This window comes from Gymnodraco acuticeps, unplaced genomic scaffold (assembly GCF_902827175.1).
Source record: "Gymnodraco acuticeps unplaced genomic scaffold, fGymAcu1.1, whole genome shotgun sequence".
Lineage (NCBI taxonomy): Eukaryota > Metazoa > Chordata > Actinopteri > Perciformes > Bathydraconidae > Gymnodraco > Gymnodraco acuticeps.
Window position 1 is genome coordinate 853,418 of NW_022990990.1, and position 21,756 is coordinate 875,173.

General features: G+C 41.9%; 1 protein-coding gene across 1 annotated transcript in view; it reads left to right on the top strand.

The window, feature by feature from the left end:
- Positions 1 to 21,756, top strand: part of LOC117559148 (ankyrin repeat and sterile alpha motif domain-containing protein 1B-like) — a 150,599-nt gene that overhangs the window by 122,071 nt on the left and 6,772 nt on the right. The window contains exon 12 of the mRNA XM_034235823.1: positions 18,457 to 18,593. Within this exon, the coding sequence (XP_034091714.1) occupies positions 18,457 to 18,593 (137 nt within the window). The remainder of the gene's footprint in view (positions 1 to 18,456; positions 18,594 to 21,756) is intronic.

The window sequence follows — 21,756 nt, forward strand, 5'->3', positions numbered from 1 at the left end:
GCAAATCAACGTATCTTAAATGTCAACATTATGACCAGATGGCTCTTTTTTGCTGCAAGGTCAAGATGATTCATTTTAATGAGAGGAAAACAAAGAAGACACAGTGGTCTCTTGTCAGGATGATGAGTTTTTTCCAATGAAATTCCTGGCAAAGAAGTATATATAAATAGGATTTTATATTTTATAAGAATAAAACACGGAGGACGGAGATCTTTTTTTCTCCCCCTCTTCAGAGAGCCCAGCAGCTGATCAAAGCACGCTCCCCTCTCCTGCAGGGGGGCGTGGTCAGCTGCAGCTCATTTGCATTAAAGCTACTCACAGAATCAGCCCCTGAAAAAACAGGGCTGGAAATAGCAAATAGAGCTAAATGAGGCATGGCTAAAATGCAGGTTTTGGTATTTTGAAAAAAAAACTATATTTATATACTTTCTATAGGTATGGCCCTACAATATATTGTTCAAATATAGCATGATAGGTCCACTTTAAGAAAAATGAAGACTGTTGCCAATGTGGTCATAAGGGTTTGGCCCCCTCCTGGCTTTTATACCCTGGAGTTTTCAGCAATGGATCCACATCTGCAAAGTAACTTATAGTTCTACATAAATGTAGTGGAGTAAAAGTAAAAATGTTTACCTCTGAATTGTAGTGGATAAGAAGTACAAAGTAGCTTACAATGGAAATACTCAAGTAAAGTACCTCATAATTGTACTTAAAGGTCCCATATTATACTATATTAGATATATATTATAGGGCCATATCTATAAATAACATGTCACAAGTGTTTTGCTCAAAATACCAAACAGATCCCCCATTCTAGCCATGCCTCATACCCCTCTATTTCAGCCCTGTTAGAGAAGTGCTGATTCTGGGTCTGGCCCTTTTAAATGTAACCGAGCTGCTGCTGGCCACGCCCCCTTTCCCCCCCGCATAAAATCTGGATCAGCTCCGTTGTACCCCCGTTTTTAGAGATGTGGGTAAGGAGTAATTGAGAGGGTTGTATTTTCTGACACTTTGTGAGACTCTACTCTACACACCGGGGGACACGTATTTAGGCATAAAAGACATCAAAAAGTGCATTTTGCACAATAGGTGATGTACTTAGTTATTTTACACCAATGCACACACAGTATTGAAACAAGAGGCCATCGAGGTATATTGAAAAGTTTCCCAAAAGTGCTGCATGTTGAACTTACCTCAGCAGAACTAGTCTTTTCTTCTTGCAGTGTGCCTGATCTCACCTGTCCTGTGCTGTGGCTGTCTGCTGCAGTCTCTCAGCGGAGGAGACGGACACACAGCGCTTTCTGAAGCTTCAGATAATCAGAGCAGCTTTATCAAAATCCATCTGCTCACTGTCACTCATCCCCACCCATTCAGAAGCACCGGGGACCTGTTGTCAGTGAAACCAGCACCCCAAACAACTTCCTGCGCATTCATGTCTCTGTTTCTTGGAAACTTCTCTTCCTCTCACCATCCTTTTTATTTTACTTTCATCATTCTTCTCTTTTGTCATCCTGCAGCTGTGTGAGATCTTCCACAACCTGTTAAAGCAGTGTTCCACTTTTGACGCAGTTGTTTTCGTGACAGATCACATAGGAATGTTATGCTCGATATCCCATCGCACCATATGTCCTCTGACAGTGAATGAATGGAATTCTCTTCTTTGTAATGCGACACGCGCTGAGTACGGACTTGTGTGCATAATCCCTCTACTCATTTTCTGCGTTAACTCAGGATTATTGTATTAGATGGATTCCTCTCTGATGGAATTTCCTTTGTTACAAATGAGGGAATCCATTTCTGCTGTAGCACTTGAATGCAGATACTTTTTGTGAGCTTGTGTCACAAGCATATCATTTATTCTATAAGATTGCAGAGTGTGACAGAAACATCAGTGTGAAGCTGACAATTGAGCGGCCGACCAAGCAAGGAGGCAGAGGCAGAACGTCCAAAAATACAACCCGGTGTGGGCATTTATTAACTCATACACATGATATGACACAGCCTCAATCTGCTGCTCCTGTGCGCACAGTCACCAGCCACCACACTACCAGCTTCCCAACAGACAGGGCAACAGAGCCTAAATACACACCCACACTAATCAAACCAACGGGACACAGGTGAGGGGGGAGGAGACAACACAGGGCACCAGGTGCACACAATCAGCAACAGACATGGGGATAGGGGAACACTTTTCAACATAAAACTAGGAAACCGAGACAGACAAACTAAAACACAGACAGATGCACAAACTACATACACTTTGCCACCAATGAAGCTACAGAATCCGTAACGGAGGCCGAGATCTATGGCCCCAGAGATCACCTCCGTTACATTTCCTCACCCCTCTCCCCAGGAAGCACAGTGTCTTAAAAACCTTGGCTTCCCTGAAAGGTTTCTGCTTCCCCTTGTGCAGCATGGTTTCCTCAGGGGGGGGCGTGAAGTCAGAAGGAAGCTTCCCTTTCTTCCTCTTCGGGATCTGATTCTTCCTCTCCCGCCGCTCCTGCTGGTTCTGCTGCATGACGCGATCTCTCTGACGGATCTTTCCGGTCATTTTCACCCGCTCCTCCTGGGCTAGAAAAGCCTCTTCCTCGTCTTTAGTTTCCTTCTCCTCTGCCAGTTTCTTCTTAGAGAGCCGGGACTGCGGCCTCTCTAGCTGAGCGGGATCCGCCCGGGACCGCTGCATCAGCGTGGCTATCTGCTGCTTCATCTGGATGAGCTCCCTCTCACACTCCTCCTTCTCCTCCATGCTGCGCTGCAGGTGACGCTGCAGGCTGCTGTTCACCTTCTCCAGCTTCTTAGCGGCCGCTCGCTCCAGTTCGCTCTTCAGCTGGCGGTTATTCTCCTCCAGGATTTTTACCAGCTCCTCCCGCTTAAATGTTTCTTCCTCCTTTCTGGCCTTCTGGGCCGTGAGCTCTGACTGTCTCTGTCCCTCCAGCAGCTGACGCTCCATGATGCGCTCCGCCTCCTTCTGTTGCTTTTGCCGGTCCTGCTCCTGATGTCGCATGAATGACTTAATCATCTCCTTCAGTTGGTCAATCCTGTCCCCTGGTTGACCAGCCGTGGCCCCCTGGTCAGCTCCAGGCATAGCCACACCGTCATCTGGCTCCTCTCTTTGGTCGCTCTTCTTTCCTCTCTGCATTTTCACCTCCTCACTTGGTCAATCCCACTTCTGACACCAATTGTGAAGCTGACAATTGAGCGGCCCGATCAAGCAAGGAGGCAGAGGCAGAACGTCCAAAAATACAACCCGGTGTGGGCTTTTATTAACTCATACACATATGATATGACACAGCCTCAATCTGCTGCTCCTGTGCGCACAGTCACCAGCCACCACACTACCAGCTTCCCAACAGACAGGGCAACAGAGCCTAAATACACACCCACACTAATCAAACCAACGGGACACAGGTGAGGGGGGAGGAGACAACACAGGGCACCAGGTGCACACAATCAGCAACAGACATGGGGATAGGGGAACACTTTTCAACATAAAACCAGGAAACAGAGACAGACAAACTAAAACACAGACAGATGCACAAACTACATACACTTTGCCACCAATGAAGCTACAGAATCCGTAACGGAGGCCGAGATCTATGGCCCCAGAGATCACCTCCGTTAGAATCAGAATCAGAATATCTTTATTCGTCCCACAGAGGGGAAATTTGCATTTGTTACAGCAAGAAAAGAGCCAAAGACAGCTTAATATTACACCATTTACAACACACACATCCTGTAACAGTTCTGAGATATACAGTAGCAGCCAGGTATATATTGCAGTTATTAACGGCATATATATATATATATATATATATATATATATATATATATATATATTGCACATATTGCACATAATTGGTATTTAACAATGCATGTAAATCTCTAGGAAAACAAGTATATAGCTTTTGGTTTAGCTTTTTCATTTTCAATTGTTCTCATCAAAAGACCTTTTTCACTGTGATTTAAAAAAATTCATCATAGCAGTAAAAGCACAGGTTTAACTGATGACATTTAACATGAGTATATACTTCATGTAGCTTAAAGGTCCCATGACATGGCCATTTGTACTGATCATAATTCCATCGTTGAGGTCTACTAAAATAGATTTACATTTTTCAATGTTCCAAAATCACATTGGTTTCTCATACAGCATCTCTGTATGTGTATTCACTCTCTGTCCTACACGCCTTGTTGGAGCTCCTGCCCCCCCCAATGAGCCCACTGTGCTCTGATTGGTCAGCTCGCCCACCCTGTTCTGACGAGTCCACCACCGTTACAGCAGAACATCAGTGTTTATGTGTTACAATGGCGTTTGTTAGCAACCAGAAAATGACACCAGTAAGGACAAACAGATGAGAATGCTGCGTGGGGTCTGGGTGCCGTGTTGGCGGGTCGCTGCCCGGCTCGCTGCTGTGGGGAGCGGACAGTGTGAGCTGAATTACTGGGGTCGTTTCCTGGTTGCTGCGTGGGGTCTGCGAGACAGCGAGACATCGCGAAACTCAGCCTGAGCACCATGGACACGGGAAGCACCCCCATCTGCGAGGCTCCACTAGCACCCTCCCCCCAGCGCGTCACAGTTTTGCCGCTGAGAGAGTGTGTGTGTGTGAGGAGCTCCACGGATTGGACCAATCCGTGGAGCTCCTTTGGGTATGGTCACGTCACTGTACCCAGGAAGAAAAAGAGAAATCTCCAACGAGGCGTTCTGGGGCAGCATAGACAGGTATTTTCTGTGTTAGAGTTTTACTCGCTACAGGGTGTACTTTGAGGGTTTGTGACTCTGCAGACCGTTTACATGCAGAAAAACCTTCATAACACACAAGGGGACAGGTAATAACCGGAAAAGCATGACATGTACTGTCATGGCTTACTTGACTCTTAATGGAACTAAGCCTCTTTTAACAAAATGTGTTTTACCTGTGCTTTTCCTGCTTCGAAAAGGTTGGTTCAACATAAAAATAATGAACATAGATGAGATTATGTTGACAAAATTGAAGAAATTGGATAATAATATGCTCGAAATAAACAAAAAAAAGGCAGAGGTGGCTTTAATATTGGATATTTTGCATAGTACTGGCATAGTATGTGCAAGTAAAGATTGTTTCTTCCATGTATATCCAGGCATTGCAGATCTTCTCTCCATTGTTCAATATCTTGATTTTATAGCTTCAACCTGGATATTTCTGACACAAGTAAAGTCCTTCTCTACAAATAACTCAGCATCTGAGATCCTGCAGTGTGCTGGAGAACAGCAGATCAGATGTTATAATCAGTTCTACCACAGAGGGTTTTCCAGCACAGCCTCCAGCTCTGACAGCCAGATTGCAGCGCACACAAAAGCTGTGCAGTCGAAATGTGATCCTTGAGATAGGAAGACGGCGGAGTGGCCTCTAGTCACGTATGGAGCAGACAGAAAGTGTAGAGCTTCGCCAAGCGGTTAGAGAAAAGTGCCCCTTTCTGCTATCGACTCACTCCTCTTGAGATAAACACACACTTATCTGGAAGAGGTAAACAAGCCTACGTGTACAACATAAGACCACCAACCTGTGTACTCTCTACAATCCTTTAAAAAGTCTTACATACTGTCATGCATATATCTGAACCTTCTTATCACAAAAAGGTTTGATAGAACACTTGAATTTCCAATTTCTAGCAGCCATTACTGGACTTCTTCTGACTTTTTCATCGCTATTTACTTGATTTTTCTAGTTGCTTGTTGACAGTGTAAAGGAATTTGTAAAACTAGAGTTGATACCTGTGCACCGCTAATGTATTAAACCTTTCTGCGTGTCCAGAGCTTTGATGCTTTCATATTTAGTCTACCAACTTACACACAGTCTATTCAGGGTGGTTATTATTAAATATTAAGTCCCTAATCATCATGTTCATTTTAATTAGCTGCAATATTATGGCTTTGTCACATCAATCAGAGCCATACTTACTCTGTGAATGAGTTCAGATTACTCAGTCTCAGGTCTGCACACCGCCCTGCCTCTACATGAAAGGTTTATGAGCAAATGTCTCACCTCCCCTCTCATATGAACCTCTTCTCTCTGGTGGATGGAGCTGTGATGTTGCTGTTTCTCACTCCATTTATCCCCCCAGGCTCAGATGGGCTAATGGCAGTAAGTAGTGACCCCAGGACTTCCCCGTTAAGGAGGGTCAAAGCCCATTGACTTGTTGGAAGAGAAGCCGTGGAGCAGCTTCCTCTTTGACAGCCAGGAGAAATCAATGCATGTGACTTGTGTGCACATAGTTTTACATTAGTTAGGATTTCAGTTTTGGAGTTTAGTTTACAATTTTAACATTATATTTGAATTTGTTTAAGGGAATAGTCGTGTTTGCACTGTGGGGCATTTCTGACATAGGAGAAGTTTTATATAGGTTTTCATAAAGATTGGTCCTTTATTTTCCTCCTTTGTTTTTGCCTCTCAGCCCCAGCCAATTGGTTTCTTTGAACGTCTCTTATATAATGTTACATTTTAGAAATAGACTCAGTCATTTCCTCAAACATCTGGCCACTGTAGTTGCTGGTAAACACTTCTTTCATTTCAAACCTTTATTTATGTAGGTGAATCCCATTGAGATTGATCTCTTTTTCAAGGGTGACCTGCTGCAAGTAGGTTCCACATGAATACATATAAACATAACAGAAAAACTGTTACGGTTGAGTGAAGGAAGCAGGACCCAAATGCAGATAACTCTGATTAACATTTATTTCAAGGATAATGAAAATAACTTGGACAAAACAGAACACTCACCGGTGAACTCAGTCACCAACAAAAGCCGAACCAACACTGAACACAGGAAGAGACAAGACTAAATACAGGGAGGGGTAATCACAGGACGAGAAACAGCCGGGCAGGGGAGGAGAAACACAAGGGCCACAGGTGAACACAATCAGACACACCAGGGAAACTAATGACAGGGAGGAAAAACACAGGGAGAGGGACCAGACAATACACAAGGAGGAAAACAAGACGGGGAGAACCGAACAGCAAAATAAACCCAAACATACAAAACTACAAAGGTGACATAACATGAGAATCGTGACAAAAACAAAAAGGACATCATACAGCATATTTACAGCGACTACAGTTTACATAGCTAGTAACATTTACAGGTTCCAACAGTTTCCGATTGGATATCATCTATCCTTGCTTTAAAAACATTTAGTGGCACCAGATTGCTCAGCTTCCATTCCTTTTGCAGACTGTTCCAAGACAGAGGAGCTGCGCATCTAAATGCTATCTTCCCTAAGACAGTCCTAGCAGTTGGCACATTTAATAAAACCACAGCATTCGATCTCAGGCAGTAGCCACTTACAATTCGCCGTGAGATCAGGGAGCAGATGTAGGATGGAAGTTTCCCTAACATGGCTTTGTGTATACAAATGTACCAGTGACTGAGACTCCGTACAGTTAGTGAAAGCAAACCAGCCCTTGCATACAGGGTACAGTGATGGGTTAATACTTTATAGTTTTGTCACACATCTCAGTGCGCATCTAACTTGAACCTTAAACCGTAGTGAATAGTGCATTAGTGGGGGACAACTTTCTGCTCCGGATTTGGTGTTCTATTGATTATTTACGACATCAGGACAATTTGTGAGGGATCGACGCGGAGCAAAATCCCAATGTTCATTGTTATGAGGAATATGTAACCCTGTGCAGCGATGTAGCTCCTTTAAGTGTTTTTGATGGCGCGAAGTGGAAGTCTACGGCACAGAAGAATAACATACAGTATATCAGGCTTTGTCTTTCAATTCAGTGTTATCCTCGGTCTTTCATAACAGAAATAAAGAACACTGTTAACATTAGCCTTTCAAAAAAAGATGTTATTCTTGGAAATTGAATGCTGGCAAAAACTTTAAAATCTCCCCACTGCAGATTTCTTTCAACTTTCTATGCCTTGTGAATATTGTATACAGTTCAGGATGAAACTAAGAATTTGAAACATTATGTGGCAACTAATATGCCTCCCTGACATAGAAGATAATGAGTTTAGAATCTACACACACACACACACACACACACACACACACACACACACACACACACACACACACACACACACACACACACACACACACACACACACACACACAATCCATATGAAATGTTACTTGTCAGAGTGGCATAGAGCAGAACTAACAGGCTAAAGAAACGTCAGGAATTGACAGTTCCCGTCTTGTTAGGCTGGGGGGGGGAGTGTGTGTAAGTGAACACTTGCTCTCACCAAGTGTTCACTCACACACACTCCTCCTGCACACACTGCTGCATGCCTGCATTAACAAGCTGTGCACCTGCTCTCGAAAGTAAACAAAGATATGTGTGTGCTAATCTGTGCATCTCACTGTACTGGACAATCACTCTACTGTTCTGATGTGTGCTGGCATGCAATGAATATCTGAATCCTGTGAAAGCTGTTAAAGCGTTTCAAAGATTCACTTTTTCCCAGAAGGCATGTCTGATTCTACACACTGAACCCGGGTTGTAATCCATTACAGTAAGTACATTAGTAATTACCTGTAAAAAAGGTAATAAGTAACCAAATCTGCGTAACAAAATATAAAGTAATGTGATGTCTGTTACTTTTGGATTACCTCGACATCAAATGCAATTCAAATAAATTAAAGACAAAAAACACAACATTAAGATGTTTTTTTACTTAAGTGTAATATGTAAGATACCAGAACAATGTGAACAAGAAAAGAAGAAACCAAGATAATTAGGATCAAAAATGATTTTATTTGTTGGAAATAATGCGTTTTCCTTGTAGCCTATATACCAACAATGAAACAGATGAGCACATACTACAGTCTAAAATCTGAGCTGACAGACAGTTGAATACACACAGTTAAGCTCACACACACACATTGTATGAACATATAGGTTCACTTACTGACTTAAAAACAGAACAAATGAACCAAAGAAAGTGAAAACTATACTAACCCTTACCCTAACCCACACTTAAAGTATTAGCCTATAGTACAGTTTACAAAGAAGAAACACAATGCTCTTTTTCGTTTTTTACTACCATTGTAATCCTGCAATTTTTGAAATGTATCAGTAAAATGATTAAGACTTTTTTGAATGTAACTGTAAGGGAATACCGTTTTTTTTTACAATTGTTTTAGTCCTGATTAAGTAATGCCGTTACATGTAATACATTTCTGCCCCAGACTGAACCTGAACATATGGATGTAAACAGCTCAGGTATTTTACCCCACAGTTATCACTTCTATACACTCATGCATTTTTATACACTTTTATATGCACACTCATACACAAACACAGATACCCTTTGGAAAAGAGGCTGAGGCTTACCCAGGAGTGAGATCAGAGCAGATCTAAAGGTAACACACACACACACACACACACACACACACACACACACACACACACACACACACACACACACACACACACACACACACACACACACACCTGACTTCCATCATCACAGCCTCAGTGTTGACAGGCTTATTTACTCAATACGACAAAGCCTCAGTCTATATATATCCCTCTGTTGCATCCTTCCTCTCTTCCCTTTTTCTCTCATTCTTCCTGCTTTTGTTTTATCTATTTACGCCCATGCTCAATCACTATTTCAGCTCCAGGCAGCTCTTTATGATTTGGGTCTATTTGTGCGTGTCTTTACCTGGAGCTGTGTGTTTTTGCACAACCCAAGGTCAATTCTACCTGCGTCTGTGTTTATACACACACACACACACACACACACACACACACACACACACACACACACACACACACACACAGTTAATCAGGGTCACATTTAACTCTCACTACCCCTCTCTGTCTCACACATACACACACAGAATTTCACTGACGCTGGTGAGAGCCTGCCGTCACTCCAGAATTCAGGAGACTTGAAAATAGGGCAGAGCTGTGCTGTAATGCGGTGTCATTTTCTCTGAAGGACTGAGTGATTGTCTGTGTGTGTCCCTGCATTTGAAAATAAATGTATGATGACAAATGTTGGCAAATTCTGACACATGAGCATACACCATTAGTTTTACAGAACCTTGATGGTTGTTATTTTATTCTCTGTATTGAAAAGTGAGTCAGCATAGCCTCCAATGTCCTTGTACAAGTCGAACACGTTTCCCAGGAAATTGTTACTGTAGTAAAATGATACTTTACAGACCCATAAGAGATTAATGATCTAGCGTAGACAAGTGTCAAAGTTGCAAACAAACAAAATATACAAATGTAATGACACGAGATGAAGTATTTCATAGCCAGGTTTCCAAAAATGCTGCCAACTAGGGAAAAGCATTTCGAAAGAGTTTTTGACACAAGCAAAGATTTGATTGGCACTAAAGGAGCAGGTATTTTTCAGTCATCTCATTAGTTATTGAGTCGTAATGATCAACCAGCAAATAAGGAGCTGATCATTAATAGAGAAAGGAACAGCGGCACGTCTTTGATCATTTTCTGGGAATTTTTACACTTGACTTAGATTTTCAATGTTACAGTTAAAGGGTCCCTATTAGGCTTGTTTGGGTTTTCCCTTTCCTATGGTGTTTTATATAGGTTTTGGTGCAAGTAAATGGTCTGCAAAGGCTAAAATGCCACATTTGCCCCCAGAGGAAGTTTTTAGGCCCCGAAACAACTTGATTAGACTCCTTTGATTACTTCTGCGACATGATGACATCACTATGTAACACAGACCCTTTTATTGGCTAGCACTCTTACACATTGTATGTGATCAGATAGACTAACGGCCCGTCCACACAGCGGCGTGCGTTGACGCTTGGCGGTGGGCGTGTCTGAAGCTTGGGGAGTTTATGCGAGCAACGAGACCAACAACCAATCACATGAATCTCCCGTGCAAATCAAATCAAGTTTTATTTATATAGCACATTTATAAACGATTTTTGGTCGAGCCAAAGTGCTGTACATATGTAGCCTTTATTTAACCAGGTGAAAGCCCCTTGAGATCAAAAGATCTCATATAATAAAAGTAGCCTACATTAGAGACACTTTACAGCTAATAAACAGCACAGTTTGTTCAGAATATCATATATAATATAATATAAACTCCCCAAACAGGTGAAAACCTACCAGTTTCACCCACTGTCTCTGCCACCTCCCTCCATGCCTGGCTCCTCCGGTTTGTATCCCGGTAGATGAACAGAGACTGATCATATAACACCGGGTGATTCACTACCGCTATAATGAATTTCTCCTCCATCTTTTTGAATATGAGGAAATGACCTGCGTAGTCTCTCCCAGCATACACACGGTTTGATTGGCTAGCGCTTGTACTGGCAGATTTGCATAAATGGGATTTGATTGGCTGACGCTTCTGCCGAGGCGCCAAAAGTTGAACATTGCTCAACTTTTGCAGCGAGCAACGCCAGCAACGCTCCGCGTCGCTTCCCACAATTCAGTTCGGCGAAAAGTGACGTCACCCCATTCAAAGTGAATGGCGAAGCGTCAACGCACACCGCTGTGTGGACGGGCCGTATGTGGTGGGGCATCTCTAAGTAATTTGCCAGCCAACCAATCAGAGCAGACTGGGCTCTGGTTTCAGACAGAGGGTGAAAAGAGGTGCTGCAGCACAGGCAGTATGAGGGAAATAAAGAGCTTTTTGAACATTAAAGCATGGAGACATGTCACAGTAGAGACATTTAATACTAATATGTACCAGAAAATGAGCATAATAGAACCCTTTTAAATAACGTAAAGATGTTGGCTTGTTCAAGTATTTTTAGACCAAGTAATCTTCCTCATGCATGAAGTATTTAAATATGACTACTCAGCATCCATGTTTTTTTTCATCCAATTTAAGAATGCAAATCCGCCTGAGCAATCGGAAACATCTTTGGAAGTTAAATGTTAAAGGGGCTGCCATGTAATTAAATAAAAGGAAACTATCATTAGCACTTTCTATCATAATCCAAAACATCATCAATGGCCAAACTGTGTGGCTTTGTTCTCTTTGACTAGTCGGAAGAAGATTTGTGGGAGTTGTGAAAAATCACACCTTGTACTACATTCAAAGTGAAAAGTGTTGGTTTGAAATGAGATAACGGTTCATTCATACACACTGCATCTTTATAAGGCATCCTTTAGTTCTGCATCTATGTGTGTCAGCATGTTAGTTAAGGTCCTCTGATTAAGACGGATGCTCCTGTCTTCAGAAATGTAATTCAGGCTACTTCAGCACTTCCCTCTCTTGTCTTCCCTTCGTCTTCTTCTTGTGTTTTCCCTCTGCCCTTTGTTAAATGATCATGCGCTGGGGGAATGAGTTCTGACACTTGGTTCTGCACCCTGCCACACACACACTCATGTGTATCTCCCTCTGAGAAACTGAGAATCATGAAGCTGCACGGGCTGCCATCAGATCTGTGGATACTTCTGACACTTGTTACATTTATAGAATACTCTCCTCACCTCTCTCTCATATTCACACATCTTTGTGATTTCATTATTAGGCAAGTGACAAATTGGGTGTTGAGTTTAACTTTTTTATTTCTCACTTTTCCAAAAAGAAATGTGTCATTTAATGCCAAAATTACATAAAAGTTACTTTACTGGTGCAACTCTATAGTAGGCCAAAATCATCTTCTATCATAACTGAAGGGCACGGGAAACATTCAAAACAATTATAATGATGCAACACGAAGCTAACTAGCTTTAAAACTGGGATAATGTGGCTTAGGTTGTGCTTTTTTTGGAACTCGTAAATAGTTTTCCAGCTGCATTACTTTTTTAATTTTGTTAAAATGCCTGAAAATAAACTAGAGGCGATCCAACGTCTATCTGATTTGTCCCTCTGCTGTTGTGGAATCCACTTCAAGACACTGGTACTTGCGTACCATGCTGCGAATGGATCTGGCCCTTCCTACATCCAGGACATGGTTAAACTGTACACCCCAGCACGTGCACTCCGCCCTGCATTAGCCAAACAGCTCGCTGCACCCTCGCTGCGAGGGGGACCCAAGTTCCCATCAGCAAAAACACGTGGGTTTGCTGTCCTGGCTCCAAATTGGTGGAATGAGCTCCCCATTGACATCAGGACAGCAGAAAGCTTACACATCTTCCGGCACAGTCTGAAAACTCATCTCTTTCGACTCCACTTCGAGCGATAGAATTACTAACAGAGCACTTATATACTAACTAAGGACTGGCTTATCTAAAGTTGAGTAGCACTTGAAATGTTTTGTACTTATATGATTCTGTTTTCTTCTAGTTTGTATCTTCTTGGTCGAATGCACTTATTGTAAGTCGCTTTGGATAAAAGCGTAAGCTAAATGCAATGTAATGTCATAAATGTACTCGAGCACTGTACTATACTTTTCCTTTGTTATTCATGACAGTTCTTCTCCACTTCATTTTTGAAGCCAGTACTGTCGTAAGCAAACTAAGTTGACCTCATAGCTGTAGTTACTTTACAGATGTATGTTGTTAATAGAAAATATAAATAACAAGTTAATGATTTTTTTATTTAAGCATATAAAGTTATTTAAATTTACTCAGCCTTTCCCAGCTTCAACAATTTAGCAGTGAGATGTTTATTTTGAAATGACTCATTACTATACTTCAACCACTGCTGTCTGCCGAGTCATGGCAGGACTATGATCACCAAATTAAGTGCAATTTTGATGTACTTTTACTTTGCTACTTCGTACTTCTATGCCCATTACAATTCAGAGGTAAATAGAATCAGAAACGGGTTTGTTGCCAGGTAGGTTCACACATACGAGGAATTTGACTTGATGTCATGGTGCATACATAAAATATATTAAAAAAATCTCCATATAAAATATAAAAATCTTTAAGGACACTGTAATAAAATATAGTTAAATAGCAATAAAAATACACACATGCATTTCACACATGCATTTCCAAACATTTGGACTACCTATGTTGCAAATGTATTATCTTTTCAATTTACACACGGCATCTATTGCACGTCTGTCCGTCCTGGGAGAGGGATCCCTCCTCTGTTGCTCTCCCTGGGGTTTCTCCCATTTTTTCCCTTTAAACTGTGGGTTTTTCCTTGTACGATGTGAGGGTCTAAGGACAGAGGGTGTCGTATTGTCATACTGATATTCTGTACACACTGAAGACCACTGAGACAAATGTAACATTTGTGATATTGGGCTATATAAATAAACATTGATTGATTGATTGATTGAATAAAATAAAGCAGTAATTTACAGCGAAATGGAATGCAATGAGTTTAAGGAATATAGAATATGAAATAAGAATATGTGCAGTAAGCAGTTATTTTACTCCACTACATTTTACAGATTTGGATTAATGATGTGAAATATAATCAACACTTAAAGGTAGGGTAGGTAATTCACTTCAGAAACACTTTTTGTTATATTCCATGGAATGCTCTTAACATCCCGATAGCAATTAATTAATTAAATGCTTTGACAATAAATATATAGAAATATTTCATCTGTGGAAGCCGTTGCGCTGTAAAAAGCAAGACCAATCATCTGCCTCGGCCCGCGGCAGATGATTGGATGGCCTACCTGCCTGTCAGCCTTCCATTTCGTGAACAAACTTATCTCGTGCCCTCATTGGTCATGTGCGCGTTCGTGTGTGTTGGAGGGGGGGCTCTGTAAGGAAGTCTGAAGGAAGGGGCAGATTTTTTTCGGTTGTTTACTTTCAAATTCTAGCGCACTGGAGCTGGTTTCTCGAAAATATTTGTCTGTTTGCGCGCAATGCAGTGTGTCTGGCTGCGTGTTTGTGTGTTTGTGTGCTGTATGCGAAGGGCGCTAGGACCGCTCAGTTGACAGGGCAGGCACAATGCTCGTGTGTGTGTGTGTGTGTGTGTGTGTGTGTGTGTGTGTGTGTGTGTGTGTGTGTGTGTGTGTGTGTGTGTGTGTGTGTGTGTGTGTGTGTGTGTGTGTGTGTGTGTGTGTGTGTGTGTGTGTGTGTGTGTGTGTGTGTGATAGTCAGTCAGCTGATTGATGGGAAAATGGTTGGTTGAAGGATAACATTAAGTCTAGTAATGATGTACCATGCATGTTCACATCATGTATACTTTGCATTACTTAATACCATTTTTCAAATATTTTATTTTTTAACATTTTGGACAAAATAGCCAATTGTACATTGAGGTGCCCAGATGTCCCTAGTGCTCACCTATCCGATTTGAACATGCTGATGTACAATGTGATGTAGTATGCATAGTTTGCTATGCATTTTGAGGGTTTTGGGGGGTTTGACTCCCAAAAACATTTTCGAACCCTAGGGGCTGGCTCCCCCAACATAATTAAATAACATAACCCTAACCTAACCTAACCTAACCCTAAAACAGAAATAAAGTAACAAAAAAAAGTAACTAAATCCGCCAGAAACCCGAAAATCTTCGTGCGCGGGGGACACATGCATGTGTCCCGTTTCTCCATTTCTGGAAGTTGGCAACCCTATACCTCAGTGGTGGGACCAAGTCATTGTTTTGCAAGTCCAAGTCAAGTCTCAAGTCAGGATGGGCAAGTTCAAGTCAAGTCAAGTCCTAAACTTTGACAAAACGAGTCATAAACAAGTCATTATGTGTTTTTCACCAAATGTAATGACATCGATCAACAGAATAATACTTAATAATCAAATTGCTCTTTATTAGTCACATTAATAATTTAATAATCCATTTTCTCTCTGCTGGTAAAGTAACATGTGTTTTTCTAATTTAAGAGGGATCAGTAAGGTTAGGCTAACGTGACGGTTTGATTCAGAAGGAGTTTAATGGATAAGATCCCTGATGTTGAGGTGACCAGAATGTTTATTTCCACTGTGTACTACATGTTATAAGGGACCCACAATCTATCTTTATGCAAGGGATAATGTGGAGCAAGGCGGTCTCTATGGGGAAAAGAACACCTGAATCTAGATCCCTCTGCAGGTGGTACTTTAAGTATATTTTGATGCTAATACTTTTGTACTTTTACTTGTAACATTTTGAACGCAGGACTTTTTATTGTACAGGGTTCCTGCAGGTTTCGCCAACTCAAATGTAAGACTTTTTAACACCTTTTTAAGACCACTTTGAATAGAATTTAAGACCTATTTCACGGCAATAAAGTATGAAGGAAAATGTATATAAAGAAGAAATACGTCCCATAATCACTTACAAAGTAAATGTATTCATGTTCAACATAAGAACAATGACTGAACACAACAGCGTAACAGTACAGAACTGTGTTAGCGTGTTAGACAAAAAGTGTGTATGTGTGTGCGTCTGTGTGTTAGGGCTGTGCAATTAATCATATTTTAATCGCAATTACGATTTTGGCCTGCCACAATTACGAAAACAACATAATCGGAAAAAACGATTATTTTGCTTTGCTAGGTTGTGACAGTGCACTACAACATATTTGATCTAATTAATTTTTTAGTAATGTATCATTTATTTAATTAATTTTTTTATTGGTTTTTCAGTTGAATTATACGTTCAGGGTAATCAACAGTTAAAAAGATATTGTTCAAATTATTATTTGTTTTAAAGTTCAATAAATGGATGTTTTCAAAGTCAATGAATAATCATATTTAATAATCGTGATATTAATTATTGACCAACATAATCTTGATTATTGCCTAAATCGAGCAGCCCGTGTGTGTGTGTGTGTGTGTGTGTGTGTGTGTGTGTGTGTGTGTGTGTGTGTGTGTGTGTGTGTGTGTGTGTGTGTGTGTGTGTGTGTGTGTGTGTGTGTGTGTGTGTGTGTGTGTGTGTGTGTGTGTGTGTGTGTGTGTGTGCGTGTGCGTGTGTGTCTGAGAGAGAGTGACAAGAGCTATATTCAGAGCTCTGCTGCCTTGGCTACACTATTTCATCGTTGCTGTTGTATGATTGGTGTTTAGCTACGGTATTTAGCGTCTACAGCACCTCCGCTTTTCGGGTTGACGTAGACCCAAACGTCGCCCGGGGGCCCCCCGGTGTTGTTGCGGGAGCTGCTGCACTAGCTGCTGCTGCACTAGCTAACGCTGCATTAGCTGCTGCTGCACTAGCTAACGCTACATCAGCAAAACAAACACTAATTTATTTTGCAAAAGATGCAGCGGTCTTCAAACACGTTCCCTCCACTGGTTTCAACCAAGCACTAAATTAGATGTTTTCCAACCAAATACGGTTGAACTTACACTTCCCCATATTTATTTGTAAGTAGATTTGAAGATAGGCTACACGAGCTGAAGCTTGGTTGCTAGGTTACTAGCTGGGTGTTCTCCAATAAGGGGCCGGGGGAAACAAAGTTAGTGATTACTGGTTCCATGTTGATTTAATTCAATACAAATTGTTGGGGGGAACTGAAAGGCTATTACCGTACTGGTTACTTTGCAGCCCGGACATTTCCCCCAAAACACATTTAGACGCTATCGCAACATAGAAGTACCTTTCAAATCCGATAATTTTTAAGACCTTCTGAATCATATTTAAGACTTTTTTAAGGCCTTAAATTCTGATTATCAAATGTAAGACTTTTTAAGACTTGTTAAGACCCCGCGGGAACCCTGATTGTAACTTTTTTTAATTGTCTGAACTTCTCCCACCTCTGACAATAAATCCTGAGTGGTTACCAAAAAAAAAACCTGCTCTGAAGGTTATTTTCATTTTACAAATCCTGCACTCAGCTTTGCTTTCTCCAATATCATTGAAAAGCAGCCAGATGCTGCTTCTTTTTTCGGTTTTCGCTCATTTCTTGACTTTTTCCGACGCGCTTGCATTTAAATCCGGCTCCCCGTCTCCCCGTCGCTCTGTGCAGCTGGCCTGTACCACTACACATGCTGTGCCCCCCACCCTTCTTTCACATAATGGTATGATCCTAGTGTGTCCTCGCATATGATTGGCCGCATGGTGGCCCAGCTAAATAAAGTCCCGCCCCTGCCTGCAAGGATTCACAGCAAGAGTAGGAGCGGCTGAAGATTCTGCTTTCCCCGACGGGAGTCTGCTCTTCTAGCGGCAGCTCGCGATCGGAGACCTCTGAATTAAAGTAGCAAGTCACCTCAAGTCAGAAGGCTCAAGTCCAAGTCAAGTCCCGAGTCATTGGTGTTCAAGTCCAAGTCGAGTCGCAAGTCTTTTGTGATGTTGTCAAGTCGAGTCTCAAGTCATAACATGTGTGACTCGAGTCTGACTCGAGTCCAAGTCATGTGACTCGAGTCCACACCTCTGCTATACCTACCCCACCTTTAAGTCAGACTTTAGTTACACCTGGAGTAAATTCACAAGCTACCCTACAGTATACAAAGTCAATACTTTTGTACTTTTACTTGAATAACATTTTGAATGCAGGACTTTTACTTTTAACAGAGTTAATTCCTACACTCTGGTACTTCTGATTCTGACTTAAGTACTAGATCTGAGTACTTCTCCCACCTCTGCAAATAATACACAATAAAGTGATGACAAAAATAAAACACATCTCCTCTTCCTCTGCCAACCTGTCCCTCACTCTCTGTTTCTCTCTCTCTCTCCAAGGTCACTTGTCCCATGTAACTGTGAGTGAGGGGGAGCACAGTAACCATGGCAACTGCTCGACAGGCCCCACTCCAGACTGCTCCCCCCCCTCCCCCGACACAGCCCTGAAGAACATAGAGAGAGTCATCCGCCCACAGGTGAGTGGAGACACACACACACACACACACACACACACACACACATTATAATAAAAGTGTTGCAGAGGCACCTGATGCATTATTGAACATCACAGTATCTTCCTACAAGTACCTTAAACACCTGCACACTAACACACACACACACACACACACACACACACACACACACACACACACACACACACACACATAAACAATGGTAAACATCTCAGTCTGGTTCCTTTCATCTGCACTCCTCTCTATCCATCTGTCACTCACTCTCATGGTAGATTGTAAGTAGAGGTATCTTAAACATATCCTGTTTGATGACACACAGGTGAGCCCCTATTTAGAGCCTTAGGCCCCGGCCACACGAGGACGAAAACGGTCGTTTGCGTTACTGTTTAGTGTCATATAGACCGTTCGGCCACACGAGGACGACCGAATACGGCACTAAACGACTGCGGAAACGGTAACGGGTCCCAAGGTGGATAGAACGGCATACGCAACGCTCTGGGGGGTCAAACGGCTCCGTGTGTACGCCCTATACGATCATTTTCTGATAATGATGAGGCAATAGCCCCGCCTCCCCACCTCTGCTGCTCACCCCCGCGTCAAAGTAAACTGCACACTGAATTCAGATTATTTATCTTTCTCTCGATATGGACATAAACGCGAGTGAAGTCTAATCTGACAGGACGGAGACACCTCTCAAACTACCTAAACTAGTTATAAATATGTTTATTTTTACTGTCGGCCGGGTCACTCATTACTGGATCAGCTGCTGCATGAGACAGACACTGGCGCTGTCCGAAGAGAGGGAGGAAAAAGAGAGGCTCCATGTATTTTATTATTATATTATATAGATTCGTTATTCATTTGTTTTAAAGCTCAATAAATAACAAAGAAGACCTTTGACCGGCACTTTTATAATTTTGTACGGAAGATTTAAACTTTAATACACGTTGACTGGCGAAAAACTCTGCCCGGTTCCCTCGGCCCCCACCGCTGAGAATAAACAGAAGGGCAACCATGACAACCATGCTTCTTCGCTGCTTTTGTGGAGGAAGTTACAGCGCCACGTACAGGCTCCTGCATATGTACTGCAGCTTCTCCAGCGGTTCAATCAATCAATCAATGTTTATTTATATAGCCCAATATCACAAATGTTACATTTGTCTCAGTGGACTTTACAGTTTGTACAAAATATCAGTATGACAATACGACACCCTCTGTCCTTAGACCCTCACATCGTACAAGGAAAAACTTCCGGAGAAAACCCACGGTTGGAGCTAAACGGAGCTGTCTCGTGTGGACAGACACTATCCGGTGAATATTGCGTGTGGACGGAACCTTTTTTGCGATTGCGTTTGCGTTAATCCTATGCGTTTAGCCGTTTTCGTCCTCGTGTGGCCGGGGCCTTACTGTGGAGTGTGTTGCTCCAGATGTAAACAGAAACACTTCCTCATCAATGTCAGGAACACAATTGTTTATCAACTGCACCTACAGTGTAAGCGCGTCACAGTTTTGCCGCTGAGAGAGTGTGTGTGTGTGAGGAGCTCCACGGATTGGTCCATTTAGACCAATGGGTCCATTTGGGTATGGGCACGTCACTGTACCCAGGAAGAAAACAATGGAAAAAGATAAATCTCCAACGAGGCGTTCTGGGGCAGCATAGACAGGTATTTTCTGTGTTAGAATTGTACTCGCTACAGGGTGTACTTTGAGGGGTTGTGACTCTGCAGACCGTTTATATGCATAAAAAGCCACATAACACACAAGGGGACGGGTAATAACCAGAAAAGCATGACATGGGACCTTTTAAGATATTAATGCTCTGTTACTTTGAAAACTGACTAGATAAATGATGTGATCCTGAATTAAATCAACATTCAGCAATACAAATGCAGAAACAAATCACCGTCCTTAGTGACTGGAAAATAATAAGTGCTCTCCCTTCTGTCCCAGTGATGACAGTATCAGACAGAACGTCTTGCACCTTAATGATTAGTTTGTTTCTCATTCTGATGCCTGACACAACACTGAGAAAATACATCTCTATGAACTGCATGTTTATCCTAGTGATGAATCATAAAATATAGGTTTCACCAAAGAAAAAGCAAATGGTCTGACAGAGCGGTTAGATGATGATGGTGTTAAACGATACTTTTTCAAGGATGTGTGTAATAGCCTCCATTGGACTCCTTTATTTACTTCTGCTACATAGTGACCTCTCTATGTAACACTTGCGCTTCTATTGGCTAGCGTACCAACACATTGTACGTGATAGGCTAAGGGGCGGGACATCTCTAAGCGGTTGACCAATCACAACAGAGCTGGCAGCTAACCAATCAGAGCAGACTGGGCTCTGGTTTCAGACAGAGGGTGAACAGAGGTGCTGCAGCACAGGCAGTATGAGAACAATAAAGAGCTTTTTCAACATTAAAGCAAGAAGACGTGTCACAGTAGAGGAACGGAATACAAATATTCACTTTAAAATAACCTTTAGCTATCTGAATGTCCCTCTGTGTCTTTCCTTCCTTGTTTCCTTACCTCTCCTCCTCTCCCGTCACCCCCCCTCATCATGTGTCTATCTTTGGCATGTTAACTAATCTGCGTAGCGGGATGACGTGCGCCGCAGAGGGCCTCCGCTCAGCTGGAAGCCACATAATCAAGGAGCACCCGAGTTCAATTTTAAAAGCGACCTAATTAATTCTCTATAATTCATTTCAATTTATTTTAGTGCTCCCTCTGGCTATTTCATTCACTGTGTGCGAGCACTCAGGCTAACATGCACACACATGACTGCTGCAGCATGTATAGAGGAGTCTGGTCTCCACTTTATCACTATGGGAACATTAGTGTGAGGCTCTCTGGTTTTCAGACGGGCTATTGAATTTCTCTGTTGTTCAACACGGAGAAACAGTGTAAAGCTGATTCGATCCGATGGTTTACTGACATCTCACAAACAACTATATAAAATGATATCTGGAAATAGAATTATTCCTCAGATAAGTAGATTTGGACCTTATTGTATAATACATCTGATGTAGAACTTTTAAGGCGCTGTGGTATTAAAATGTGTGCTATTTCTATAAAAACAATTAAAAAAAACTACAGTCAAGGTTCACCAAATACAAATGTAATAACTTAATTTTACTCTTTTATTTGTATTTTATATTAT